The sequence below is a fragment of the Oxyura jamaicensis genome, chromosome 7 (assembly GCF_011077185.1).
Source record: "Oxyura jamaicensis isolate SHBP4307 breed ruddy duck chromosome 7, BPBGC_Ojam_1.0, whole genome shotgun sequence".
Classification (NCBI taxonomy): Eukaryota; Metazoa; Chordata; class Aves; order Anseriformes; family Anatidae; genus Oxyura; species Oxyura jamaicensis.
In genome coordinates this window covers 35,198,926-35,226,863 of record NC_048899.1, presented here as the reverse complement: position 1 = coordinate 35,226,863, position 27,938 = coordinate 35,198,926, and the positions used below count along the sequence as shown (strand labels likewise).

General features: G+C 39.3%; 1 protein-coding gene across 7 annotated transcripts in view; it reads right to left on the bottom strand.

The window, feature by feature from the left end:
• Window positions 1–27,938, bottom strand: part of KYNU (kynureninase) — a 59,724-nt gene that overhangs the window by 26,154 nt on the left and 5,632 nt on the right. For 6 of the 7 annotated variants that reach the window (XM_035332148.1, XM_035332151.1, XM_035332149.1 and 3 more), the window contains exons 2-8: window positions 26,353–26,542; window positions 21,103–21,223; window positions 14,815–14,897; window positions 9,256–9,317; window positions 7,892–7,963; window positions 6,389–6,463; window positions 4,905–5,051 (exon numbers count right to left, since the gene is read on the bottom strand). In XM_035332148.1, the coding sequence (XP_035188039.1) occupies window positions 4,905–5,051; window positions 6,389–6,463; window positions 7,892–7,963; window positions 9,256–9,317; window positions 14,815–14,897; window positions 21,103–21,223; window positions 26,353–26,521 (729 nt within the window). In that variant the 5' untranslated portion in view covers window positions 26,522–26,542. The remainder of the gene's footprint in view (window positions 1–4,904; window positions 5,052–6,388; window positions 6,464–7,891; window positions 7,964–9,255; window positions 9,318–14,814; window positions 14,898–21,102; window positions 21,224–26,352; window positions 26,543–27,938) is intronic. The other variant, XM_035332153.1, reaches the window with a different exon arrangement.

Here is a 27,938-nt window from a genome sequence, read left to right as displayed (position 1 = left end):
AGTTTTCTGGATTTAAACATTGACCTTCATACATATGTCCCACACAGACTTTTTAGAAAAACTGCTACAACAGATTCCCTGGATTCAATGGAAATCAGGAAAACAGTAATGTATTAGGAGTCTTGGAGAATGTATGCATCTGGCAGCACATTAAAATTAAAACAGACAAAAAACAGTGGTTTGTTGTAGGAGTGAAGGGCACTGACACTGGCTGGCAAGGGTTGTCTTGCACCAACACCATGCACTTGGAGCCCTCAAACAGGATGGCTACCAACCCACCAACATGCCACTCATGGGATATATGAGACACTTTAGCAGCTCCCCACTGCTTTGAAATTGCTTGATAAATCCTAAAGGGCACTGTTAAATTAATGAGCCTGAAAATCTTGGTTTGGTGCAGACAGGTTTTCCGCATCACTACAGAAAAGCCCACTCGTGTTTAGTTCAAGTCAGTCATCATCTGCAAAAGGATGTTACTGCTTTCCTTTACTAGGAAGGCGTCTGGCACGAGTTGTGTGAACAGCGAATGTTTAGCCACACAGATTGCATGAAAAAAGTAAAACAAACTGAAACGGCTCTCCCTGCACAAGCCACACAGAACAGGGGCTGCGTGGGAACACTGCTTCCCCAAGCTGGGGGAAAACAGAGCTCTCCATCTGCTGTGGGCAAAGAAGAGGACATGTGCTCTCCCCTGCCTCTCCTGTTTTATTTTAATATCTAAAAGTAATTTCTGCAAAGAGTCTTGGGTAGCTGCTGATAACCAGCAGGTAACAACTCAGCATGGACAATGACATTTGGAGAGAGGGAGAGAAATGACAGCTTCACACAAGCAAAGCTGGGACATTTAGAGAGAGGCAGGAAAAGAAATGAAGATGAAGGATCTTAAAGCTCTTCCTACTGGGACTCAAGAGATTAAAATACTTTACATACGTACAGAGACAGTGGAAAGTACAATATAACTTATGAAATGAAAATTGTATTTGAGAGCTAGAGTCTCCTAGAAGTCAGCCATTTCTTCACTGACAGAAGAATAAAACGATTCAGCCCCCTCCATCCTCTCCAGCAAGCACAAAAATATGAAACACGGAAAACTGTTATATCCTCTTCAGCGTGCTGATGAGTCTCTCACACAATACATTGTAATTTTGATTTATCTGAGAGACCTAAGATGGAAAAATAGCCTGAGGTAATTTTTCAAGCTTAATTTAGTTCATTTAATATTTAATGACTTAATGAAGCTGTCTATGTGCAGAGCTTTCACTCTGGAAGGAATCTTAACATACATAGAGAACTTAGGAAATTGGCTTAAAAAATGTAAAAGGAAATCAGTAACTTAATTCATAAATGATTGACCTCAAGAATCCTAGGACATTTTCCAGAGCTCCAGAGCTTGCAGCTGAGACCTCTAGCCAAGCCCTGATAGGGTACAGTACTGCAGAATTTTATTTCCATTGTACATTACAATTAAGACCACCTGTGTAGGACTTTCCTCTCTGCTACACTGGTTGACTAGCATTTTTTTTTTTTCCTCCTCAAATGAGGCTTCTACCTAGCACTGTCCCCTTTTCAGTTTCTTGCTTGTCAGCTCTCTCCAGCCTTGTTTCTTCTGCTCAAGAGCATGGGGTCATTCACTACCCTTCATCACCAGTAAGGAGAGCCTCGTGGTTTTTTTTTCCTGTGAATATGACTTATCAGGCATATCCCTCTTGTAATGTATATTTAAGAACTTCAACCATTCTGTCTTAATATATTGTGTATAAGAGTCATTTTAACCACTGCTGGTTTCATCATGTCCAGAAGCTCTAGAAGATGTGGTCTTCAAGCTCACACAGTGTCCTGAAAGCTTGTCAGCCTCGAGACAGAAAGAGGACTGGATGTCAGTCAGAAATTAAGCCCCCATGCAGCTAGCTCTTCTCAGTCTGCTTCATGGCATCTGGATTTCCCCTTCAGCCATCAAGTTACCTTTTGAAGAGTGAAACATCTGCACAGCAAACTACACTGTCTCCACTGAGGAAGAACACTGTATCCTAAATGCTCAAAATATTCCCTAATTAGTCTATACTGGGGCAGGGGAGAGGAATAAAAACAAAGGTCTGCCCCAAGCAGCACATGGAAAAGACTCTAAGAAATAGTTGCTCATTATAACTACCTGGGATCTGCTCAAGATGGATGAAATCCCAGTATCATTATGCTTACTGCCTCACATAGGCAAGATTTGTGCTGATTGCCATTGCTAAAAGTAATATAAGTGCCTACATTTACACAGAAGGACTAAGAAACAATCATCAAGAAGGGACCAAGGTGCTCTTTGCTTCCAGGACAGCTCACTCACATCAACAGACTTCAAGGAATTAAGCTGTCCTTGCTTTGGTAAGACATTACTGAAGCATTAGCATTAAGACATAGCCAAAATTTTCCTACCATTGCACTCCAAACACGGGGTTTATTTGGATGTACAGCAAAATTTTTCACAAAGTGAAATGCAAAAAAAAAAAAAAATCAGGCAGCTTTTTTTTTTTTTTTTAGTGAAATTAACTACACCCTGCTCCCTTTGCACCTCACTTCTCAAAAACTGTACAACAGTTCATAAGGACTTTTCCATAATTAAAAATAACAATATTTCACATGGGAACAGAAAAGTCAACTGCTTATGAAGACCCAACACTTTGCTCTTTTGTAACCAGAATCCAAGACCAAGAAGCAGCAGGATACAGGAAAACCTCCCACCACTATTAACACAACAAACTTTTCATGAATTGCTGATTTAATAGCTGCTAAGTAAATATTTGCAATATGAAGATTGTTTTTAAGTGTGATGTAACAGTAAGTTATATAGTGGTTTTGTGTAAACATATCACTTAACCCAGAGAGCAGTATTCATAAGAATGTTGAGCTAAGTGTATCTGACAGTGGGGTAACAACAGGGCTGCCTCATGCTTTTAAGGCTCTCTGGGCACTCAAGCACTTCAAGGCTGAATTACTTTTCTTTAAATACACTTCAGACATTTCAGGTTATGAATTTACCTGGATCCTAGTCCTACATACACTAACCACAAACCAGTTAATTAAAATACGTTATTCCTTTCTGAAATATCTCTGAAAAAGAAGATTCACTTGCATCCCATGGTGCTTCTAACAGGCATGCAGCTGGAAATGGGCATTTGACATCTATCTGGGCCTGCTGGGGGACTGAGCTGCTGTCTGAAATGGCTCTCCTCTTTAGTAAGGAGATAAAGTTCCTGTGTAGGTGTGCAAAGTTTGTGTCTACATCCATGAGGAGGCATTCATGGGGACTCTCCAGCCCGCGTTTCCCTCCTGCATGAGTTAACATTTTTATTTGCATTACCTTATGGAAATTTTTAGCTCTCTAAAGCAAGTCCTGGTTATCTTCTCAAATGACAATCAAATAAATTTTTGCTCCATATAATGAACTATTGGTGACTATTTTTCCCCATGGAATACATGATCTTAGCCACTCTGAGTTCATTTATAGACTTCAGTGAAGCTACAGCTCTTCTGCTCCTTGGATCATGTGTCTCAGAGTGCAGTAAGCATCTTTAAGAGAAGATAAAGTAAAAGGTTTTTTTTCCCCAGATTGTTCAAATTTACAGTAGAGGAGAAAGATTTCAGTCACTTTTTAGACCCTTCACAGAGGGGGGTTGTGGAAGAAGCAGTGCACAAACAGATGTTGGTGACTGAACAAAAGTTCTGATGCCACCAGGAGCATGACTGAGCACGGCACTGAGTGGCATCATCCTATTAATCACCTGTCTTCCCTTTCATCAAGTGTTTCAGCCTAGCCTTCTCTTCTAACTTCTTGTTAGCAATAAAAGTACTGGAAGGAGGCACCACGAGGGTGTTGTTTAGAGCTACATGGAGCTAATGCACAGACCCCTTTGCTTCTGCAGTTAATTCCTCTCCTTTCTTTCTTCCTTGGCTTTCTGCATCTGTGTCAATAAGTTAATATCATTTCGTAATGTTTGGGACCAATTTTGTCACCAGATGCTGCTTAGTGAGAACTTTATATACAGAAAAATTTCCACTACCAATCCTACAGCAACAGAAGATGTATACGCTGATATGAGCCAGGAAACTCCCCAAAGAGATAAATATCAAATATAAATAGTTAACTGGTTTGCAAAGACTCACTGATACTAATAAGTTTTTCCTTGAGTGGTTTATATTAGATAAGGTACATCCAGTAAGAGGCTGCCCGTACAGAAAGTCTGGTGACCTCCAGTTGATAAGACGACTTAATTAAAAACTATTTTCTCTTGGATTCCCGAGGCAATTGAGATGGTTAAAGATGTTTTACAGCTATGCCCATAGACCACACTGTCTGCAAGTTCCTAAGGCCGAGTCATCACTTAAACACAGCCATCTTGTGATGTTGATGTGATTCACATGGTTCTTGTTTTCTGAAAACTCATCCGTGGAATCGGAGCATTGCTGTCTGTGTGGGAGCTCACCTCCCTGCTCACTGGGGGCAAACACCACCATGGAGAGACCACAGGAAAGAAGGAAAACCATGAAAGTCTGCTAAAAAGCAGAAATCTAGCACAAATAAACCTTTAAAAATTGGGTCTGTGATTGCCTCCTCCCTCTTCTCTATTGAACTTCTTGAAATTCTACCAGGCTTTCATGTAAAGATAGAAGTCAATAGTCATGAATAATTTCTCCACATACCTTAAGTCCCACCTGTGAGATTGCTCTCGCAGCCCTCTTTCTTCATGCAGTGCACAGTCCCCGAAGGATTTGTGCACAGCATGCTTTTACTTTTTATCACAGCCCCAGAGGTTTCCACATATGCTGTTTTGTTCCATAAAAAGTGGAAACTTAAAACATTTCACAAGGAAAATTGATCTAAAATTGTTTTTTAAAGGATGGGTTTGGAGTAATCCTACCTTTTCTTGGCCAGCCTTTGTAATTCTGGGGATGTCAAACAGCTGGCCCGTGTAGTACTGCACCCCACTGAACAGAACAACAGCAATAGAGTCCCCTTCCTTCTCAATTAAAGAAAGGATGTCTTCAATCCTCAAGGTCTCCTCCCCCTAAAACAACGTTAAAGCACGCATTTTACATCAGCTCTGGCAGTAATGAAACTGTCATTTCTTATTTCATAATCTATATTTTACTATGAGCCATGCTGCATAAGGAGATCAAAAGCAAATCCTTATCATGGTAATGATATACAAAGGTAGAGCAATGAAGTAGACTATGAGTAAGTTACTTCAAAAAAATCATTAGCAAGCTTATCTTGAAGGTACCAGTTTTAAAGCGTCTATTCACTTCATACTCTAGCATACTTCATACTCTTTAATATTTCAGACAGACTTAATTTACAGTGAAAAACAGCATATATAATGATTTATATGTGGCATCTGAAATTTGTGACACTCGCAAGGCTTAAAAGTTGTCTATCAGTTTCACTCTGTACTTTTCTGATAAACTTCATATCCCACAGGAAGCTATTATAAACCTGCCATATTTATATTTCAAAAACAATAAGTCTCAAATCATCAAAAGTACAAAAATCCCCAAACCTGGGGTCATTAAATATAGAGGAGCTTCAACAACAACAAAAACTCATTCTTGATTCTTTACAGGAAAGTTACTGCCCCATCCTCCTAGCAAGGGATCATGTAAAACATACCACCACCTAGGGATCAATTAGGCAGTGAAAACCTAGAATTAAATTAGACTTGTTACTGAAAAGAGTTTGGGCAAGACTGTTGAATTGCAAGTATTGCAACTGTTATTATCTCAACATCTTTGCAAATCTATCAGGCATTCAGGAATGGGCTCTTTACTCACAAGATGACTCAGACTTCAGAAGCAAAAGGTCACCATCAGTTTATATTTAGGTGGCAAAGTTCTTAATACTGCAAAAAGTGAAGTAAGGCAATCTTTCAAATTAATCTGAATTGCATATTCCTCAAAGCAGACTTTTCCCTTATTCTGTGCTGATAAAGAGACAATGCTGTTCATGTTATGGCAATCTTTTTCCTTAGGACACTAAAAGGACATTGGGACTTTTCAATGAACTGCTATACTTTAGTAGTTCTCTCAAGATGCTGTCAGCTTTTCACAAACAGGAAAAACAGGGAGAGGAACATTTTTAAGGTAAATGCACTAGTTGAACCAGCCAATTATAAAATGGCCTCTAATACCAAAATACATACCCAGAAACAGAATATGCAATTCAAGTTCTACCTAATTTAAATTTATGTAAGGCTTGTGTAAATCTGTCTAAATAAGTATTTCAGTATTATAAAGAACATGGACTACAGCTTCCACAGGCAGACACTAGAATACTTGGGAATATATGACGACTCTCACATGAAATACACTTCTATTAGTGAGGAGAGCTGACTTATGTCTCACCAACCTCTCGTGGCTGCATCATGAGCATGCATTTCTCCACATCAAGTCCATGAAGCCGAAGCTGGGACTCAACAGCATACTGCAAGAGATTTCCAGGCATAGCACATTAGTGTAATTACATAAGACAATTAAAAGAAAAAACTGCCAAGCAAAGCAGAACTTCAGAAAAGTGATTCAGATGCCTGCCTTTCACTAAAATTAATGCCTGAAAGCATAATCCGTCTCCTCCAAAAACATTCTAGATTTCCTTTGGTTTGAAAAACATCAGAATGTAACTCACAGCAAACAGCAAGGATAAAGTAAAAGCCTAAATCCTATAGGATGAGCTCATGGAGCAGAAAGAGGGTGGAAATGTGGTGGAGGATGTGCTTTACCACACACCAGCAAGCAAAGCCTGCACAGATAACAGCCAAGGTGAGAACACAGCAGCACAATCTATAGGTCGTGCTGCTTAACTGTAGTCCTTGGTCTACACATTGCTTTGTAGCACATGCTAAATATCCCAGGCTGTTACATATGCACCACTGCTGGCACAAACGAGGTTTGGTAGGTACATATATGTTGGCCCACGCTATCCTCACATCTTAAATTTGCTGCACAGCTGGGAGAAAATGAGCTCTCAACTCTAAGGCTATTTTCAAACTCTTACCCACTGATTTTATCAATAAATAATAGTTTGGGAGATGGCATAAAAATCACCAAGTAATAGTATAAGATAGTTCAAAATTACTTGACAGGAACCAAAACGTTATTAGTTGCACAGGGTATTGATGAAGTGTCATAGAAATTTAAGATGGAGTCCAAAAGTACAAGTGCACCTGAAACAAACGCGTGATTAGCATGAGCATTATTTAGAATAAAGGCAATTGTGAGTTTACACATCCGTGCTGTCTCCTTCATTACAAATAAACTTGTTAGTAGTTTGAGTTGTTTCTATTACACCTTAGAGATCAAATTTGTTATCAATTTCTATGAGTTTATGGAGTTGATGATAAAGCAGCAGTGGGCAACAAACCCAAGGATTAATTTGCTCTAAGCTGTGATGCACAGACTATTGTCTCCTATTTTATAGCAGACAAATTATGTTTGAACTAGTAATCTGAAGTGCGAAGAACAAACATTTCCATCTCTGTCTGGGGATATATAAGTGTTAATGTTGTAAGTTTGTACTGATTTGGTTTCATAAAGTAAAACAGCAACAAGAATTAATAAAACATTTACAACTTCAGTTGATTTAGGTCAGTAGTTTGCTCAATGTCTTTAAAAAAGACTAATAAATCAATGTGCCCATTCAATCTTTTCCTCTTGTAACATTTTTTATTTGAACAAAAGGAGTAAAGCTACGATCTGTAAAATATGCTGAGCTCAAAAGCTTCTGACAGATTTTTTTTTTTTATTGTAATGTTACTTGGACAAGATGAGCTAATAAATATTCAAATCAAGCTACTGATATTCTTTGGAAAAATATGATTAATAATACAAATATGGTGAAATATTAATTTCTTACGTGGTCAGAGGGAAAGGCTCTGGCTTCTAGAAGAATTTTATAGCGTCTTGGAGTAGGTTTAAAGAAAGATAGCTGTTAGGAACAGAATAAAAGATATGTTGAATGTACGTAAAGCAGAGATGAGAGAGATGTTCCCAGTATGTAACTTAATAAAGACTGTTTTACTTTCATGCAGACTACTGAGAATACCCCAGAAATCACAAATATTTCTTTGTCCATATAACATTTATCAAAGTAGAAAAGTGTTATAATAATCTATTTCATAGATTCATAACATAGGGCTTATAAATCCAACAGTGAAAATTTGCATTTACAGGAATCAGTGTCAGTGTCAAAGCTTTACTGTGGCCAGGGAAGTCAGGATTTCATCCTACTCCATCTCTCCCAGGCTAAAGCAGAAGAATAGCAAATAATACAGAAGAACTGAATTTCCATGCCTGCCCTAAAACATCAGTTATCAAATCATTCCCTCTGAAACAAGCCAGACCAAAGGACAAAGCCTTCTGCAAAGACCTTGTTCTCATCTATCTCAACACCTGTAGGTGAATGGCCCTGTCTACTCATCTCCTGGTGCGGAGGCTGCTGGGCTTGTCACCATACCAAGAAGAGTAGAAAACAATTTAGGAGCCCTCCCGTTCATGGCATTGGTGTAGAGGCAGTTAGAGCAAGCTCAGCATGGGCTGCTTACACGTGGCACAGGTCTGGCTCCATTGCACCTAATTCAGAACAAAGTGGCCAGGCTAATTAGCTGCATATAGCCCCATCCTGACCTGCCTCGGGTCTTAATTTGAGAAAGGTCAGAGACCTGTTACAGAGGACTAGGCCTGAAGGATGTACACATATATATATATATATATTTTTTTTGCATGAAACCTCACATATTCATTCTGTTGAACCAAGACTTAGGTAGCACTGGAAAACCATGGACAGGTTTATATAACCACCAAGAGACTTGCTCATAACGTAAACATATCTAAGGCAACAATTTCATAAAACCAAACAGATTTTTGTTGTGTTATATGGTTATATAAACAGGACTAAAATACATGTTTTAAATTTATAGAAATTAATCTTCTGTTTCTCAGGCTCTTAAAGTTCCAGATCAAAGTTCAAATCCAGAGTTGAGCAACTATTTAGAAATGAATTTTAAATAAGGTATCCTCTCTGAGTACTGACACATTACGTTGTTCAAGACAAAGTCCCAAGGCTTAAGTTATGTGTTTTTATGGTGCTTTCTTTGTAAGGTCCTATAAGACATTTTGCTTACATTAACAAATAAAGGAAAGGCATACTTGTTAACACCATTCACAAATGAAGGAAAAAATTGTCAACACAGCATCAAATAAACATTGTAAAAGACATACCATCTGGAGGTGCAAATTAACAGTTAGCCCATTCATTAAGGCTACTTCATGTCTTTGGGCTCCTGAAATAAAGAAAAATATATATACTGGCTGGGATTTTCTTTACAATTTCAGAGAAATCTAGTACAGCATTGAGAAAACAAAGGTATGTTTTGAGTCAATGTCTCTCTAAAGACTAGAAAGTAAACAAACTTTTGAGGTGTCACAGCAAAGAAAAAAAGATTTCTTGTCTGACTCACTATGCCACACTGGCAGGAAAATATTTCTCTTCAGGTCAGCCACAGAAAACAAAAAACAATGAAGTATTTCCATTTCCCAGCAAAGCACTAGAAGATTTATTATCATTAATACCACAGACAAAAATCAGGTCATAAGTCTGTACGTAAAGCAAGCCTCACAGACTTATTTTTGTCATAAGTTTATATGTAAAGCAAGCAAGAAAACATATTGAGACAATCATCTGTTGTAAGTGGTTACAGTGATGTCAAACTTAACCTCATCCCCAATAAAACAACTAGCAAAAACGTCCTATGAATATAGCAGGCCATTATTAATGCGGCAGCTTAGCAAGAAGCCATACCTATGTAGCCCCAGGGAGGGTAATAACAGATGCCTTTTGGCTACAGCTAATCACAGACAGAGCTAATGGAGTAACAACTAATTGCTGTTATTACAAAGTGTTTAGTAACGAATTCTCAAACCCTTATCAACCACTGGTGAAAGGTTTCAGGCAGGATGAGGGACTGCAAGGCAGGGCACTGCACTGAGATATGAAGAAAAAAAATCAATCCTTATTTCTTTCCATTTTGCCTCATGTCTGTCACTGAAAAGCAGTAATTCACCCCTGACAAATCAGGGTGTTGAGGCCTCTTCAGCTGGAAGATGGGCTTGTGTGCTGTTGCTGCAGTCATCGCCTGTCGGTGGAGTCTGGTGGAAAGAGGTTGTGGGCAGGGAGGGATGAAGACAAGTGTGTACAGGCAGGGAGGGCAGCAGCATCCTTGAGATGCAGAAAGAGGAAAGAAAAACATGCTGTTGGGGCAAAAAGAGAAAGGGGAGACACAGAAAGGGAGAGGTGTATCCTGTATTTCTCTTGTCCCGGCCTCAGAGGGTACTCAAGGCCCCACGCCAACACAGGAAGAAACACTTCTACCAAATCCCATGGAATATAGCTTCACTGAGTTACAACTTCACCAGCCTAGGAAAGACATAACCATAGGCTGAACTCAACACAAGGAAATAAAGCCCAAAAATATGGAAATCTACATATGAAAGGTTTCTTCATAAACCCTTGCCAGGCAGGCCTTAGCTTCTAAGACCACAGGAAAAGCCAAAAACCAATCTGAGGCATCCAGTGGCCCTTCTTTTTGTGTTGCTGAAATCTGGACAAAATCTGTCAATTGCTGTCAGCAACTCTGAAGGACCTGTCCAGGGGATGAGCCAGGAGGGATAAAAAAAAAATATCCTGAATAACTTCCCTCCTCCAGATATTGAGAACTTCATCAAGTTTGTGGGAAGAAGATATAAGTGAACTTAGTTCTTCAGCAGGAAAAATCAGCTCTTCTCCTCACTTAAACTGCTCTCCTTTGCTTTTTCTTCCCTCAGATAGCATTGTATCTGCAGGCTCCATGCTGCTGGAAGGGGTCACCTTGTGGCTGTTCTATTGCAGATACAGAAGACAGCTAGAGAGTGATTGCAGCTCAAAACAGTGTTATTTGCAGTCTTAATATTTCTATGGAACTCTTGAGGCTGAAAAAAAAGGATAGCATCAAGAAATGGTATTGTTCTCATTTCTCCCTCTGCTCCTTCCATGAAATCTGTGGCTTTCACAGCAAATTCTGCATGAGCAATCCCTTACCCGCTGTACCGTTTCCATATAAAACAAATGGTTAATCTGTAGATCACTTTTGGCTGCATGCTAGCATCCTAAATTAAATATGACACTGCATTTGTCATGTAAGTCTTGGTCTTCTGTAAATTATATATTTATTAAAAGCCTTCCTTTATTGAATTTCATGCCCACAAAACAAACTTCATCCGTGTCATTGGAAAACTGTTATCCTTTATAACCTGCACTGTGTTTCAGAAAGCAACCTTCCCATGATCCAATTAACCTATTACAATATTCAAAGACCCAGCACACAGGAGACAATTATATTTGCTTTATTTCCTAACTTTATACCATATCTCCAAGACAGGCTAAAACCTGTATGTTCTGCTTGATAAATCTCCTCTTTAATAAAAGGAAGCAGCATTTGCAAAGTACAACTTCAGAGACAATTATGATTGTGTTAGGCAGACACTGCCATCATTCTCCATTCTGACTGCAGCAAGAGCCTAATCCATACCAGAATAAGTAAAAAGCACTTTGTAAAGTGATTCAAAAGAGGGCTAAGGGCCCCAGCTCAGAAGATAGTTCGGTTATTTCAAATAAACCTTACCAAAGTTGCTACAAATTTGCTCAGCAGTCTTCCCTCAACTGGGACCTGTGCACACTGTATAGCAGCACCCATACAGTTAATCTTGTTCCATCAGAAGGCGATCCTGCCAAGGTCGTAATGTTCTAATAAAGCCTGGTAGGAACAGCTGAGACTACCAGCACCATGTTATGCTGCTTGGTGTGAGCGTGGAGAAAAGCTTTGGCCTCCACTGACCTTGATTCTACATTTCACAACACATTTACTACTGTAACTTTCATTGAGCAAGAAAATGTGACTGCATTTAATAAGCAAGGTGTTATAGCACTATAAACCATTAAACGGACAGAGATATTTTACAGTCTTTAGCAGATTCCTGAATAAATCTCACCAAATAATTTTTGTTTACTGCTACTTCGAGTGAGAAGTGACAATTCTTCTTCCATAACATATTAAATATTGAATAAAAAGAGTGTAAAATTCTGTTTATATTCTTACATTAAAGTCACCAAAAAGAGCAATTCAGAATTCACTCAAATCATGCAAGCTTGGTATCACACCTTGCTGGAAGACAGTACATAATAAATATCATTTTAGCAAAAAACATTTTCCTCACATTTATTCTCTTTATCTTTTCACTGTTATATAAATATTAATGCCACTTATTATAATGCATCTATTATTTGGGAAGCATTAATTGGTTTCCCTTCTAAGGATACGGTCCATAGATCATGAAAAAACTTAAGGGTACTATCTAAACTAAAACCTGCTGATGTGTGTATCTGAAGACCAGATTTCAACCCAAACCACATTTTATATTTTAATTAAACAAACCTGAGAAAAGCCTGGAGAACAAAATCCAAGCTGATAACATTGACACACCCTTTATTGCTGAGGAAAACGGGACTATGAAAAGCTTTACACTGAAGTATTTTAAAACTAAAATAGGTTAATTGGTAGGGTGACCTCAGTCATCGTCTTTCATAGAAAACTAAAATACACGTATCACACTTTGAAATGAACAGAGTTGTCATAAGTTCAGAGTAGTCTGACCCATTTGATTAAAAAAAAACGTGGTGTCATATGGGATTGGTGAAAGAAAAAACAGGGAGGCTGACAAAAATTAGGTGAAGTTTAAACAAAGCTCTCATTTTCCCTCTCCTCACAGCCAAAATATTTCTTTAGTTAAAGAAATAAAACACACTGAGCTGGCAGCCTCTGCAGGTCAGATGGTAAAGGGGAAAAGCCTGACTCTCTGATTTCCGCAGTGACATTTTACCTAAAATTGTGGCCAAAAGGACGGAGGCACTGGGGGGAGGTCAGCGCCCAGCCCATAGCATCACCCCCATGGGGCAGCAGGTGTCACCATCAGACCCACGGCAGACATTTGCAGAACTGATGCAGAGAAATGTGATAGCAAGGGTTCATAACTGCCCTCCAGTTAATTAAGTTAAGGTTTCCAATCCAAAAGCCCTTACTATTCATCTTGTGACTTGTGTGACAAGTCACATTTCTCTGCATGCCCACAGCTCCCCACTTCTACACCACCAGAAAAAAAAAAACATCAACTTGCCAGAAAAGACTGACCAAATCAGAGAAAAATCAGGTAACCCCTAAATCAGCTGTGCCCACCATTTTGACAGCCTCCCCTTATATTCTCACATTTTTATATTCTGTGATACATACCAGATACATGCACTGAGCTTGCCCTTGAACATGGTGAAAGAAAAAAAAAAAAAGGCATTTTCTTCATGTCCTGAGGAACACCAGGTATTATGGTAACAAGTTCCAAAATCAGAACCCAGGAAGACAGAAGAACAGATCTGCATTTTAGGTTTTATTTCATACTGCAAATAGAATTGCACCACACACAGTGATGCTCAGAGTAGCTACGCTATTTATGTTATCTTAATATTTATAACACAGATAGGCCAAGTATAAGTATTTTCCTGTATTTGTTCTGGTCCAATAATATTCTATACTCTACTGGTTAGGCAGCTTCATGGAGAAGTCAGAAAGCTCGCACATGTTCTCTTCATTTGCGTTAGTGGTTAAATTTATAAATAAGCCTGCATTTAAACATTCCTTAATGTCTTTCCTGCTGTTCAGAATCTATTAAGTTTTCTTGAAGGAGAAAACACACACCCTTCGCATTGAACAGTTGTCTATAGCTGGAAGAGAAATTACACAAGACAAGATCTAGCATACAATAGGTCAACATAACTAGTATTTTTCCTTACAGAAGGCATAAATGAACAAATGATAACATGGTTTATATAGTCAGTATTGACGGTTACCCTCAAGAGATAAATTGAAATATTGGCCAAATCTTACTAGGATCTACTAACCTAGCCTTGACAACAGCTGTAAGGGTTGGGAATAAAAAGGGTGTGTGGGAGTCTATGCCAGCAACATTTCTCTTCCTCTTTTAATAGGGAGAAGTCTGAAGGAAATCCCAATGAAAGATTATTTTAGAAACTGCATACAGGTCAAAGCAAGAGGTGATGGAGGAAATTTGCATTCAAACTCGGGCAATTGCTTTGGTGGCTGGCAAACTCACCAGGAGAGGTCTCCAGGGCTACTTTTCAATCTCCAGAATAACCAGCAGCATTTACTGCCCACACCCTGCAGCACGCAGGCTCCTCAAGGAGTACAGGAGGGTAATGGGAACTTACAAATAGCAGGTCCTGCCCCAATTATCTGCTTCATTGACATAAGCAGTTCTCAAATATGAGTCTGGATTTAGTGATGAAGAAAGGAGGAAAAGCAGAAAATGTCTAGGTAGAAATAATTTTTCAGAAGGGAAAGTTCATTGGTTCACTTCCAGGAGAGAGGCTAAGAATCTGTAATGCCAAGTGCCCTTTAAAAGGACTTCACATGTTAGACCAAGTGGTTTACGATGCTCCAAGAACCTTTGCTGCAATTAGTTTCTTGATATGCATATGCTCTTATATTATTGCCTACATTTATCTCCTAAATCACTTACAGACTTAAGATGTTAAGCCACATACCATGCAGTCAGAAAAATTACTTTGACAAAAAATACAAGGAATTAAGTTCTGCTTGCAAATTATCAGGACTTTCCGTCTTAAAATAAATTTGTTTCCATTTCTAGAGAAAGGTTTTTCTTGTAGTTCACACCTACCAACCAGATCAGCCATCAGGTCCACAATGCACTCATCCGCCAAAGCCCATGGGCGCTGACCATTGAAATGGCCATGAACACCTCTGAAAGAGAAGCAAGAGATGAAAACAGATGTCGCTTCCTTGGGATCAGTCCTAAGAAATGTAATTGATTTGGATAGCCCACATTTGGAGGAGGAAGACTCACTTAAACTGAGCACATTGCTATTATTATAGCAATTAAAACTTAGATCAATTAACAAATTAAAAACAATTTCCTACAGGTTTTCAATTACTGGATAACTTTTTTGACACCCAAGTCCCTCTAGAAATCCCTTTAAGTTAGAGGAGATTTTCCCAAGCCCCCTGGCAGTGTCTGCATGGTGCAGGAAGCCCTGGGATAATATTGACACCTTAGACATGAATGCACCAATACTCCAGCGAGACAGATGTGTACATTCAGTTCTGGATTAAGTGTTCTGATTTTTATTTTTTGCTTCCAATGTGTAAACTTCTAAAGTAGCCACCATGCATACAAAAAGTTGCAAAGTTTCTTAAACATACTGGAGGTAGAGTACAGATTTAAATGCAAATGAAGGCAGATTGAGAAAAGTAATAATGGTGCTAATCCAGGGGAACATCGCTCTGGGCTTCCATCTCACACTGGATGATTTTCATATTCGCTGAGCACCACAGGGTACCTTTTGAGTCAGAAATGCCAGGCTGCATGTGAACCAAGCAGAAAGCTGCTTCAAAAAGGGACTAAGCCAGTAGGAAACTGGATAGAAATTAAAAAGAGCCCTAGAAACTGTGATGAGAGAAAGAAAAAGGACAAGTAATAAACCTTTTAAAGAGGAACAAACCCACATACTCATTCAAAATAAGACTTCTGGCAGATTAAGACAGGAAAAAGGATGGCGTGCAAGACTAACATGCTTTAACTTCCCTATGCTTTAACAACCTATTTAGAAGATTTTACCTGTCCAGCTTCCCTGTCTCAGGCAGATTTTTTTTTCTATCTCCTACAAATAACCTGGGTGTCTTTACAGTTAGGCTCTGATTAACTTGTGTGTAACTCACACCTCTTAGAGATAACAGCAGAAGAACCACAGCATGGAAGAAAATACAAACTGCTGCCAAAAGTGCAATTTGTTTTAACCATTTTATGATCATCCTTGTGAAACACTGTTTTTGAAATAGCTACTGTTTAGGCCAATAGCTGAAGAGGGACACACGTACAGCTGAACCTCTTACAGCTAAAACACTGTCTTGCTATATTCAAGAAGTTTAATCCTCCACTGATGAAGAGGACCACCTCAGTCCTTAATTTGGATAAGGTCACAGTACACCAGCTGACTGCTTTTCTCAGTTTCAGAATTACTCTCCGATGAGATCTTGAGAGCAGAAAGCAGGCAGAATGAAATAACACTCATTTACAAGAACATTTCATAGATGAAGAGCAAAGGCAGTAGCTGGGTAGGGGGAGAAAATGCTCTTCCTAGCTTCTCCAATCAGGACATGATGCTACTGCTTTCCCTGAAGACAGTGGTATGTGTTTCGTAAACAGTAAGACATTTATTGCTAATTTCCCTTCTTATCCTTAACTGTAATATAGTGATTAGGGGACTTAGGGATAATGCAGATGGTTAAAGAAAAGAGATTTTTGGTGACTCCCAGCCCGAGGGATCTGTTTTTTTTTTGTTTGTTTGTTTGTTTTTTTCTTCTTCCTGAAAGGGGATAGTGAACATAAGATGGAAAAAGAAGCCCTAACTACCTATGGGATTCTCTTTCATTACCTTTCTCTGATTTTATAGCCATTAGTGTCCTGCTAATGTGAATTTACTGATGAAAGCTGTCTCTACCAAAACACAAGACTAACAAAATTTCAGAATAAATTTCCAAGTTCTCATGAAAACAAATATGAGATTTCAGACATGAGAATATTTTACTTTGAGAAGAAAACATGAAAAATTAAGTATAGTGAAAGAGGGTAGAGACAGCATTAATTATTATTCATATTATTATTATGGCACATCTTACAGCTTGCCTCCCTCTTGATGGCCAATATAAATGCCAAGAGACAAAAATTATTGCAGCTAAAATGGTAGTTAAAGGCATATTCTTGGACCCTTTTTTTTTATTTTAATCACATGAAACTCTGTAGCCTTTGCTGATGGCACAATACATCCTATTACACTTAGGTTGTAAAATTCTATGCTCTGCCTCAGAGAATTTATCTCTCTGTATATTATGCCACCCCTCTCTCAGCTCTGGTAGGCACTGGGGTAATAATCTTTAAGGACAACTGCAGTGCTTCTGGCATTCCCCTCAGACACGAGGAGCTTACCTTTCATTTTGTTACCACTGCACCCTAGATAGCAAGAGAAATTTAAATCAAGGCCCTCAGATTAATGGATACAAAACATGGCCCATCAAATCATAAAGCATCATACAAACAGAACTATTTCTTGAACTACTGAAAGAATTTCTTATTCTGCAAATTAATTTTTAGTCAGTTACCATTTTATTTTCAATTTGGCAAGAAATCACAGTGCCACATTTTATTTGCTGAGGCCTGGTTGATTTAAAGCTCACTAGGGGAGCTAGAAACACATTTTCTGATATGATCCCAGGTTTCAAAGGAGGTAACAAAAGGGATTTAAATTAATTGCCAGCTTCAGGAATCTTCTGTGCTCATCCAAATCTTGTTCAAGTGGAAATTTCCTTCTTGCTCCTTTGCCAAAAGTGATGCAAGTTATTTAAGGAGCCAACACAAACCCTTAACCTTCATGATGGTTTTAAGCAAAAAAAAAAAAAAAAAAAAAGAGTAAAAGAAAGGAAGACATATCCAAGGAACAAGAACTGTATGGAGCAGTAGATTGAAGGCAAAATTAAAAAAAAAAAAAAAAAAAGCATTAAAGCAGACATTTACAGCTCTAACACGCAACCTGCTGAAATGTGCAAAGCAGAGCCGACTCCTCCTGAATAGCAGAAGTGGATCTGCCAGAGCCCCACCAAGATGCGTTCCTGTTTGCAGGGCTGTTATGTTATACCCTGCAGGATTAGTTGGGCACATTGAATCAAAGATACCTTTTGATGTACTGAAAACAGCCTTTCATTACTGCAGGTGCTATATTGCAAAGTCCTCATTAGACTTGGATTTTTTTTCTACTCTACTTGTACCAGAAGGTTGCTACCAGATTGTTTTAATGCTTTGAAGTACATATATTTAGTTTCTAGCCTGAATGTATTAATTCCCAGTTTATATTTACTATACCAGCATATTAAATAATGTGGTTCCTTTTCTCTCTCCCGTGTTTACCTCGTGATACATTCAGAGAGCAGCTATTTTGCCTTTCAGTCTTCATTTTGCTCAACTAAACAAGCCTAATCCTCAGAACTTCCCTATCACAGGTTCTCCCCTCCCCGGTCACCCTTCCAGCCCTTCACAAGCATGTAGCCGTGCTGCAGCAGACTGCCTTCTGGTTTCATAGTGCCACTTTAATGAGTTACTGCAGCGGGCAATGTCTCACACTTCCAAGTATGTTTGCATGCAATAATGATTCTATAAAATACATTAATTGCACAAACAATTCTGGCAGAGAAAAGGGAAAACAAGACACTGCAAAGCATCTACTGGCCTTTATCCAACTAGGCAAGTAACCCGAAACTTGGTCTTTTAGATTAAAAAAAAAACTGTTATTGACTTTAGGCTAAGCAGAGTGGAGACAAATCTTTTTGCCCCTGTTCAAGAAATCTTGGATTTAGCAGAAATCAAAACAGGAAAAAAAAAGGATGAAGCCTCAAAGGCTCTTTTTAAATCTCCGCTAAGAATACCAGAGACTTGAATCTGTAGTCTCTATACATTAACATAAAAGAGGAGACCAAGGAACATGGCAAGAAAGAATCCCAAAACAGAACAGGTATGTGGTAGTCAGATGCATGAGAAGAAAGCTATCACCCTCCATTTGAACTGTGTATGTGAGGAAGACTGCAAGACAAAACACAACAAGAGAAAAAAGAAACACATGAAAAGGTCTCTACCCCTGCAGGCCTTGCTCTAATGAGTTACAGCCATTGGCACCAAGAGCTGGAGCTATGAGCTTCCCTGCCCTTGCCGACAGCTCCCAGGTAATCTTCCCTTTCCCTTCTGCTACCAGCTATAAGTGGGGAAAACAGCTTAAACTGACAATATAGTGGCTGTTTGAGACAAGTCCCATGACACAACAAACAAATTGGTTTATCACATTTTCTAAGAGACAGAATCTATATCATCGCTGACTTGAAGGATGTGTCTAATTCATATGCCATTTCTTAGATACTTGCTACTTATTTATCCAAGCCACTAAATTCCACTCTGCCAACATACAAGGCATTGAACAGGCTTCAGCTGGTAACACCTACCTTCTGCCCTTGGTGACCAGAATAAAAGCAACTATTTGTGCTCCAGCTACCTATTCCTCCACAGCCCCTGGCACCTGATCCTCTGATCCTACCCCCATCAGCTTCTTTATACATGAATTGATCTGTTCAGGTTTAGCTTGACCTTACCCTGCCTTTCTCAGTTGCTTTAGGTCCAACTGCAGCTAGCAGGATTTTGTAAATTTTATTTCATTTTATTTTAAGCTTTGATATATTCTGTGTAATCTGTTGGGATCTGAGCTGTATTTTTGGCAAACACCCCTCCTAGGTTTGCTCCCTCTCTTCTGATGGCTAGAAATCATGCTCAGCCATATTTCCCCCTTGGATACAGCTACTGAAGACACGTTTGGTCTTCTGTAGAAACATGCTGCTTACCCTTTTCTTTCAAGACTTATTTATTTATTTTTAATAATCAGGGGTGAGGTGGAATTATGCTTCACTGTAGCAACGGCAAACAAGAACGAAAGCAAACCAATAAAAAGGTACAGTGAGGGAGCTGAAATATGTTTGCACTCCCAGTGCATCACTAACAGATAAGACTTATCTGACTTTTAGCTTTTGAAAGAACTCAGCTGTTTTGCTGATAAAGTACGATAATCATACAGAAGTGGACAGGGTTGCAATTTTTTCAAATGACTAGAGAAACTTCAGTGCCGTGCTGAATGAATAACCAGGAGGAATGTGTGCTTCCCAAAGTTCAAATTCACTCCCATTCATTCTCAACCTTCTCACTTACAAGAAAATAAGCAATAAATAAGAAACAGTAAACCACTTTTATTAACCCACAGCATCTATATATTAACAAGGAAAACAGCAGCTACAGAGTTTTCACATTTACATCAGGCAGCCTCCATCTACAGCATTTCTCCTGGAACACAGCTGCCCAGCAAGCAGGATTAGCTTTTCCCCTTCTGCCTCCCCATATTTCCTCTGCTTTCTCACCATGAAATCACATAGGTTCCACTCGCAACCCGTACCCTATAATGTATTCATCTTTCCCAGTTCACTCACTCATCTGGGTGTTATTTTCCTTTCCTGCCTTCAACTCCCTGGTTTCTAGTCATCTTTTTTCTTCTCCCTGCTCCAGCTGCTCAGACAGGTGCTGATACCTCAAAGCACAGACTCTCCGTTAAAAAAAAAAAAGTATAATGTAAGAAAATGCAGACATACAAGGGGAAAAAGCTTCTAAAAGTCTCTCATTTGAAATGACAATGTCCTTTTCCTATAAGGGACACTACTGAAAGGTATCTCATCCTCCTGGCTCTCTTACTTCAGCTCTGCTCGGCAGAGCTTGTTGCAATCCACACTCAGCTCCTTGCAGAGATGCCCCTGATGAGACAGGGATGCTTCTTTCTAAATAAAGTGAACTTTTCAGGCATAAATTTGGTTGAAGAGGAGCTGGTAATCTGCCAGCAGCACCACTTGTGCTCCATGCCATTTCAAGGGAAGCTGGCCCCACCGCAACACCCACAAAGTGAATCTCAAGCAGTTAAAATATGAATTAGAAAAATCACAGGGCCTGAAACTGAATCATGTTCAGCAGCAAGCAGCACTAACCGAGTGAGTTTGTGCATCTTGTATATAAACACACGCAGCAATTGATGGGGATGGTTAAACTGTGCAAGCCCTCCAGAAGAGCCAAAGCAGAGCTGCCTGGCACAGCACAGGTTATCAAAGCTGGAAGTTTCTCTTTGCCACTTCTATAGCTCATACCTTCAAAGGAGATTTCAATAGAGATTTTCAATAGGGAAACACTGAACATGTTTTACTCCTGGGTCAGGATAGGTTTAACGCTCTATTTGAACCATTCTGAGGCAGACCCCAAAATACAACACAGCTCTCCTCTGAAGCATGGGTTGGTGTTTCACATGCACCACAGCACACTCACGTTCGAGCCCACTTGTCCAGTTCCTCATCCAGGTAAGTTTTCACTCGTTTTGGCTGGAGCCCAAGAGAATTGCCAGCAAAGTATATGCAGCTCTCCTCTCCATTCACCAGGGTCAGGTCAGCTGTGGAGAAGAACCACAGAAACATGAATGGGCATGAGCACAGTAGAGAATGCATCCACCCAGGGCAGCCTGCTGGCAGGGTGCTGTGGGCCCCATGTGCAAAGAGAGGGGCCCCATTCTGAACTTCCTCCCAAGACACCATGCCAGTGACCTCATGAAAAGGGTCTAAGGGGGAATACAAATGTGCAACCATTTATTTCTCCTGCACTTCTGCAATTTTTGGCAGAGTCCATCTATATCTATTTTGGAACTAATGTGAGTTCAGGCAGCATTAAATCCCCAGGTCTCTGGTGCTGCATGGGAAGCAGCCACCGGCACTGATTTTGTCAGGTTCATAACCAGTGGTAAGTGAAGAGGGAGCATTTCCCTGACCAGACCATCCACTTCCATCCACTTATCTTCCATCATCAATATATTCCTACTTCAGATCGTGAAACTACTTGAGTTGTGCATTTAATATTGTGCATTTAATAAAAGCTAAGACTAGGTAAATCTGTGTCTTTCATGTATGATCTACCTGCTATTTAGAAAAATGTAGTCATTGCACAGAATATTTTAAGGCAGTCTCAAAAGTTCTCATCTTGTCAGCATATATTGTGGGCTGTACTTCATGTCATCATCTGAGGAGGAGGAAATCTATGTTGACAAATCCTTTCAATGATTAGGAGAAAAGCAAGGCGCTGGAAATTTATAAATAATAGCTCTAGTGAGGTTCTGAACAATCTAATTACCCCGTGTCATCATCTATCAATCCAAACACTGCCTTTTACTATTATTTCTCATGTTTGAGAATCTTGGAGGGACAAATGATGGTGACCTTCTAGTAGCAGTAAGTAATTTGCATTCATCTGCACATGTACTTACAAAACCCTAAAAGCTAACATTACATGTATTTTTGGTAAACATAGCTGCTATATCTCAGATCAAATGAATGAATATCTTAATATACATGCTAGGATCAAATAAGATTGCATTTCTGTCAGAAAAAATGTTATGCTAGAGCTGCAGAAAAATAGATTAGGTGCCTGGAAGAGGTTTCTTACTCTTTCACACAAACAATTACCAACATCATTGAACTTCACCAGAATCACATTTCTCAAAAGTATAGACAACTTAGGTAATTACTTAATTAAAGCTTTAGAAGCTTTTAAAAACCATAAGTCAGAGAGCAATTTCAGCCTCATCTGTATAACAGATACTATGTCTGTTTTTCATCCGGATTTTAATATGAATGAAAGCAGAGAGGTATAAATATTATTCATGCTCCTAAGTTGGTTCTATTAACAGTTCTTTCCCTATCAAGAAAGGCAACAATACTGTCTCACTGGGAATAGAGAGAAGGATCTTTGCTCAAGAATTCAGAGCTCTAAATCTCACTAACACTTTTCATATTCCAAGCAAGCATTAAATAAAGGTAAGGAATTAAAAGTCAGCTTCTCTTGCACCACAATCCTCTCCAGATAACACCTCTTGGGTCACTGTTGAAGAAGGCCAGCATTATTTCTTTAACAAAATGTATTTTTCTACTTTTACATCTGTTTGGATTTTTATTTATTTATTTTTTTGGCATATTATCAACTCTGTACCAGGCTGTACTCTTTTTCTTTTCACAAAAGGCTGCTTATTCCCTCCTCTATGACCTCATTAGAGGACTCATTTTGGACCTCTGCTTCTCAAACTATTCATTTTTGTTCTTACAGCACGTTCATAATTTCACACCTTCTCCTGACCAGGGTTTCACTGTGTTTGAAAGCTTCCACTGTCATTGTGCCTTTTTTTTTTTTTTTTAACTATCATGCATTCGTATTAAAATTAGTTATCTTCCCCAATTTACTCTTATTTCTCATGAAATTGGCCATTTTTATTTCTGGTGGAGCTGTGGTTGACATACAAGATGAACAATTTTCAAATAAAAACAAGCACAATTTATAAAATAAAGGCTGGCATACAAAAAACAGGAGATAATTACTGAAACATCCTTAAAGTATCTTGTCAGAAATATTCAGTCAAAAAAAAATGGACAATATACAATGTTTTGATTAACCAGAAAGGAAGTACTAAATCTGCTTATACACTACCTGAATCCTATCTCTTAGGGAAGGCTGAAAGATCACCTCTTCCATACCTTCCTATTCCCTTCTTACCCCCAAGTCCTCCAAACAAAGAACCATATTAAAAAGATTTACCCTACCTCTTCAGGGAAACACAGCTCAACACTTGCACCCTGGGACATTTTTAGTCCCAAGAAACCCAAATGATTCTCAGTTCCATTACAGGATGACAAAACACAAGCCATAGCCTTGATGAGATTGGTGATTTGGCACCTGACTGCAATCCAGTCATTCCTACCTCTTTCCCCATGCAAGAAAAAGCATTAAAATAAACTTTGGTACTGTTTTTCTGAGCTGACATGAATGTTTTCCTAAATCTCCCTCTGTCATCTTTTCCTATTTGCTCACCTCTGCCTTGTCCCTCAGGCTCACCCATAAAAGCACAAGGATTTGCCAAGGGAGTTAGTCTGCTGGTTGTTGCTACCTGATTGATGTAACAAAACAGTATGGACAACTGCGACAGGTGATAAAATTAAACTATTATAATGACTTTCTAAATATTTCTAATGTACATAATCTTGCATGTCTCCTATGGATGTTCTCATCTGATTGTTGCAAGGCTTCATTTTAAAGCCTCATTGTAGCATTTTATGAAAATATTTAGAGAATATTTGATGGTTAATGTCTGTAATGACATTTACCTTAAGCATGTTATCTAGGATCTGTTCCTGTGCTAAGATAAATGTCATGAGATATCTCTCTACTCTTTAGACACACAATGTAAATATATATATTTTCACGCCCCTGCTGTTTTTCAGCAGGGAAGCTGTTCCTATTGACAGCTGAAGTAATGAAAACAGAGACAGGGAAAAAAGAAGAGGAAAAACTGTCAATTTGGGAACCCAAGAATGATGGGTTCTCTACGCTGTTCAACTGGAACTACTCAATAGACTGCTGATCTTCACTAGACCACAACTGCAGTCTCAGGTCTATGTATTACACTAACTGGGGTAAGAAACACAGTCTTTTGGTCTGAATATTATGGTAATTGAAAAACGATTATCATGGAGGTTGGAACAGATGCAGTAAGCACTGCCATAAGGTATAAAACCTCTATGTACGTATCAGAAGAAAGATCCCTTAATTTGAAGCTGCTGAGACACTATACTGGCAAGTGACCTTCCATAAGCTTGAGACTCATGACATGTTGCAGTCAAGGACATAGCTGCAGTTCAGATGCCCTCGTTGAGCTGGACTGTAACAGAGCAGCCAGAACACAAATAGCAGCATGAGGACCACTAGTTTGAATATGCCTTCTAGCATTTTCCAGCTCAGGAGGGACATAAGATCCTGTGCACACACCACACTGGTGATCACACTCCAGCAGCACAGTGGCAGCTGAAGTGGTATGAGTACAGAATAATCATACCCAAACTTAGTGGGGAGTTTGGGAAACCCTCTTAATCCAACTGGTAGAATCCACTTCTTGGCAGACAGGCTGTGAGCACCTACTCCATGCAGGGGAAGCATCTAGTTTAAATATTTGTGAAGTGCCCAGCTCTGCTCTGAATAATATAAATAGCAGAATTCAATGATTTCTACATTGAGAAGGATAAGCCAGTACCTCCAGTACATAGACAATTATAATTTATCACCTCTCAGTCCTAAGGACATGAGCAGACTGCATCCCCAGTGTTCATCACTGCCTTCTGCATCTCCATGCAAGGCAAAAACACTTTCAGAAAATGTCCAGGAATTCAGACAATTGACACTGTTTTCTGTCACAGATGTTTTCCAAAATAACTTGAGTAGAACTGTAATTTCTCAAATTCCATCAATATTGTCCTTTTTCAGGAATATATATATATATATATATATATCTCCTGCTTCTATTAGAAAAAGAAAATATTTTGCAAGAAAGTTATATTTTTCCTTATTTTTTGATAGAAGCTTTCTGCCAGCATGGAAAAGGAGGAGAGCGTTTATGCCTATGGATATTTACCACATAAGGAAATATGTCATTTCTACAGACAGTCACAGTTTTCCTCCCCATGCATTCAACACAGGAGCTGAAAATAAACCCAGATAGTACTTGGGAAGCAGAGCTGAGCCCAGGACCACATTGCCTTTGGAGGTGGATGCTTCCACCAGGTTTCCCTGGTTTGGGCCAGACACAGCAGCAGTGGGTACAAAAGCCATCACCAACATCTCCCAGCACAGCACCAGGGCACACAAACGTGGAAATGCTTTGTACTCTCTCTGTGCCAGGACTACTGATATGAAGCAAAAGCTTTCCTCTTGGCTTGCCCCTAATTCTCAGCTCCCTGAACACCCGGTCCTCTCAATTACCTGATCAAAGGTGCCGCTGCTCCTGGGCCCCTCAGAACAACCTACACACCAGGAATGAATCAAAGATGTAGGGGATATTTCACATGGCTACACTGAAGCATGTACAGTTATCTATTTGTAGGCAATTCATGAGGAAAGTCAGAAAGCGATCTTCAAATAAAAAGGTTTCATTATGAATTATTTGCTCAGATCAATTATTTGTTCTAAGGCACAGTCTTCCATTTGGCCTCAGGAAGAAAATCATCTCAACCGCTAGCAATAAGGCATAAATGTTAATATAATATATGTACCATCTCTTTCATTAACTAAAATAATTGTAACTAGATAGATAATACCAAACTATATTATAGTTCAGCACAGGTGCTTCCTTGGTATAAATTGTAAGCAACATTGCCGTTTCAAACCATTAGATAGAAATGCTTCTGCCTATAATTTTCAATCAGTGACTATATTGTTCAAAGCAGCTGACTGACAGCATAAGCACCATGCAAGTTCTGTATCCTCACATTTTTTTTCAGGAAGGGAATGAGAGCATAAAGCTCTTGGTACTAGAATAAGTTGATGGATTGATTTAGTAACACCAGGGACATACTGTGCTCAGATATGACTGCAATTGCTCAATTATCTCATAAGTGACAATGATTTCCAATGATTTGTGATAAACATATGCAGAAGATGAGAACCTCTCCCCCTCCCCCACCACCATTCTACTGTAATTAGAATTCTCACTTGGAGGCAGATCCTTGACTTTTGGGATACAGAAGCATTCACGAAGATGCTTTAACTCATCTTCTTCATCTAAGTGAAAAGCCAGTTTCTTGTCTGCTGGACTGCATCCTAGCCGCGAGGCAGTTTGTTCTAAAATGGTTGCTGGTAGCACAGGGGAAGATGGATCCATTTTCAGGTCATTCAATTTCACCTTAAAATGAAGAGTGCCACAGTTTAACTTCTACAGTATGCATATTCACAAGTGGCTGATAAGCAGTCGCTAAAGCTGCACCACTCAAGAGCCCACATTTTCTTGATTTAAAGCTTTTAGCAAGTGAAGTATTCAAATAGAACATTAAAACTGATCAGTTCGAGTAAAAACATAGCAACATATTGCTGTAACCAAAGATCTCCCCCCCCCCCCCCCCCCCCCCCCAACCCCCAAATATATTGCTCTTCCCTTTTGGAGCCATATCAGCAGCCTCTCAGCTCTCCCACCAGACCAAAGCATCATTCACCCTTTCAGCTTCTCAAAGCCAGAGGCAGCACTGTTTCAGCAGTCTGTGCTCCTAAAGCTAGCAGGTGCACTAATACACTGAAAGTTGCTTCCAGCCTCTTTCAGCTTTTCTTCCTTACCAAAGAGTACGGGGTATTTGTGCTCGCATATGGGGGTAGAGCAGGGAGGATACAGATGGCAAAGGCATCCTTAGAAATGTAGCTTTCAAGATGAGAATCTTAAAAATATTTTAAGTTTAGCCACATCAAGTATCCTGGGCTTTTAGCTCCTTCATCCCCAGAAATGGGGGAAAGCCCAAGTCAAGCTGCAAGCACAAACTATACTTGCTAAAAGAATACCCCCAAAATAACTTCAAAGTTTACAAGCTCATTAATCCTTGTAAGAAACTTGGTTCTGGGAGTATAATGCTCAGAGACTGTGTTAAAGATAGCATTTGTGCATTGGCTAGACAGATCTATTGGCATAGAAAACAAAGCATGTACCCTGCACTTCAGGGCCAAGCTTTGCCAGTGCTGTCTGCCACATTCTGTTACAGAAGGCAGACAGGAGGCTTGCTGAGGTGCTTGGAGCCTTCCCCAACTTAGGAAACTCTGCATTTAGACCACACAATAGTCAACAACTTTTCAACGTCCCCAACAGTTTTGGGGCAACAGAAAAACTCTAGGGGATAGGCAGAAATAGGAGAGAGAAGCACACAATATGTGACACAAAGCCGCCAGAAAATACAGCTTTTCAAAAGATAGCAAGTGGGAAAAGCAAAATCCAAAGAACACCTCTTCTACAATTACCAGCTCTTTCCTTAAAGCTAATAGTATATTACACAGAGATATCCAGAAACAAGCTGTTGAGAGAACAGGTAGTTATATGTTTTGTAGCCAGCTGAGCATGGCATTCATTAACACAGCCTAGCTTTTTTCTTTTTTGTGGAAAAAGGATTCTAAGTCAGTGGAATGGTACATTCTAAGTTACAGATATTGTGAAAAAAATCCCTTATGATGCATTTTTCTTTTTTTTTTTTTTCCCCAGTACAAATATCACGAAATGTAAATTAGTTTTTTTAATGAAGTTTTTATGCCAGCCCCTGAAGACC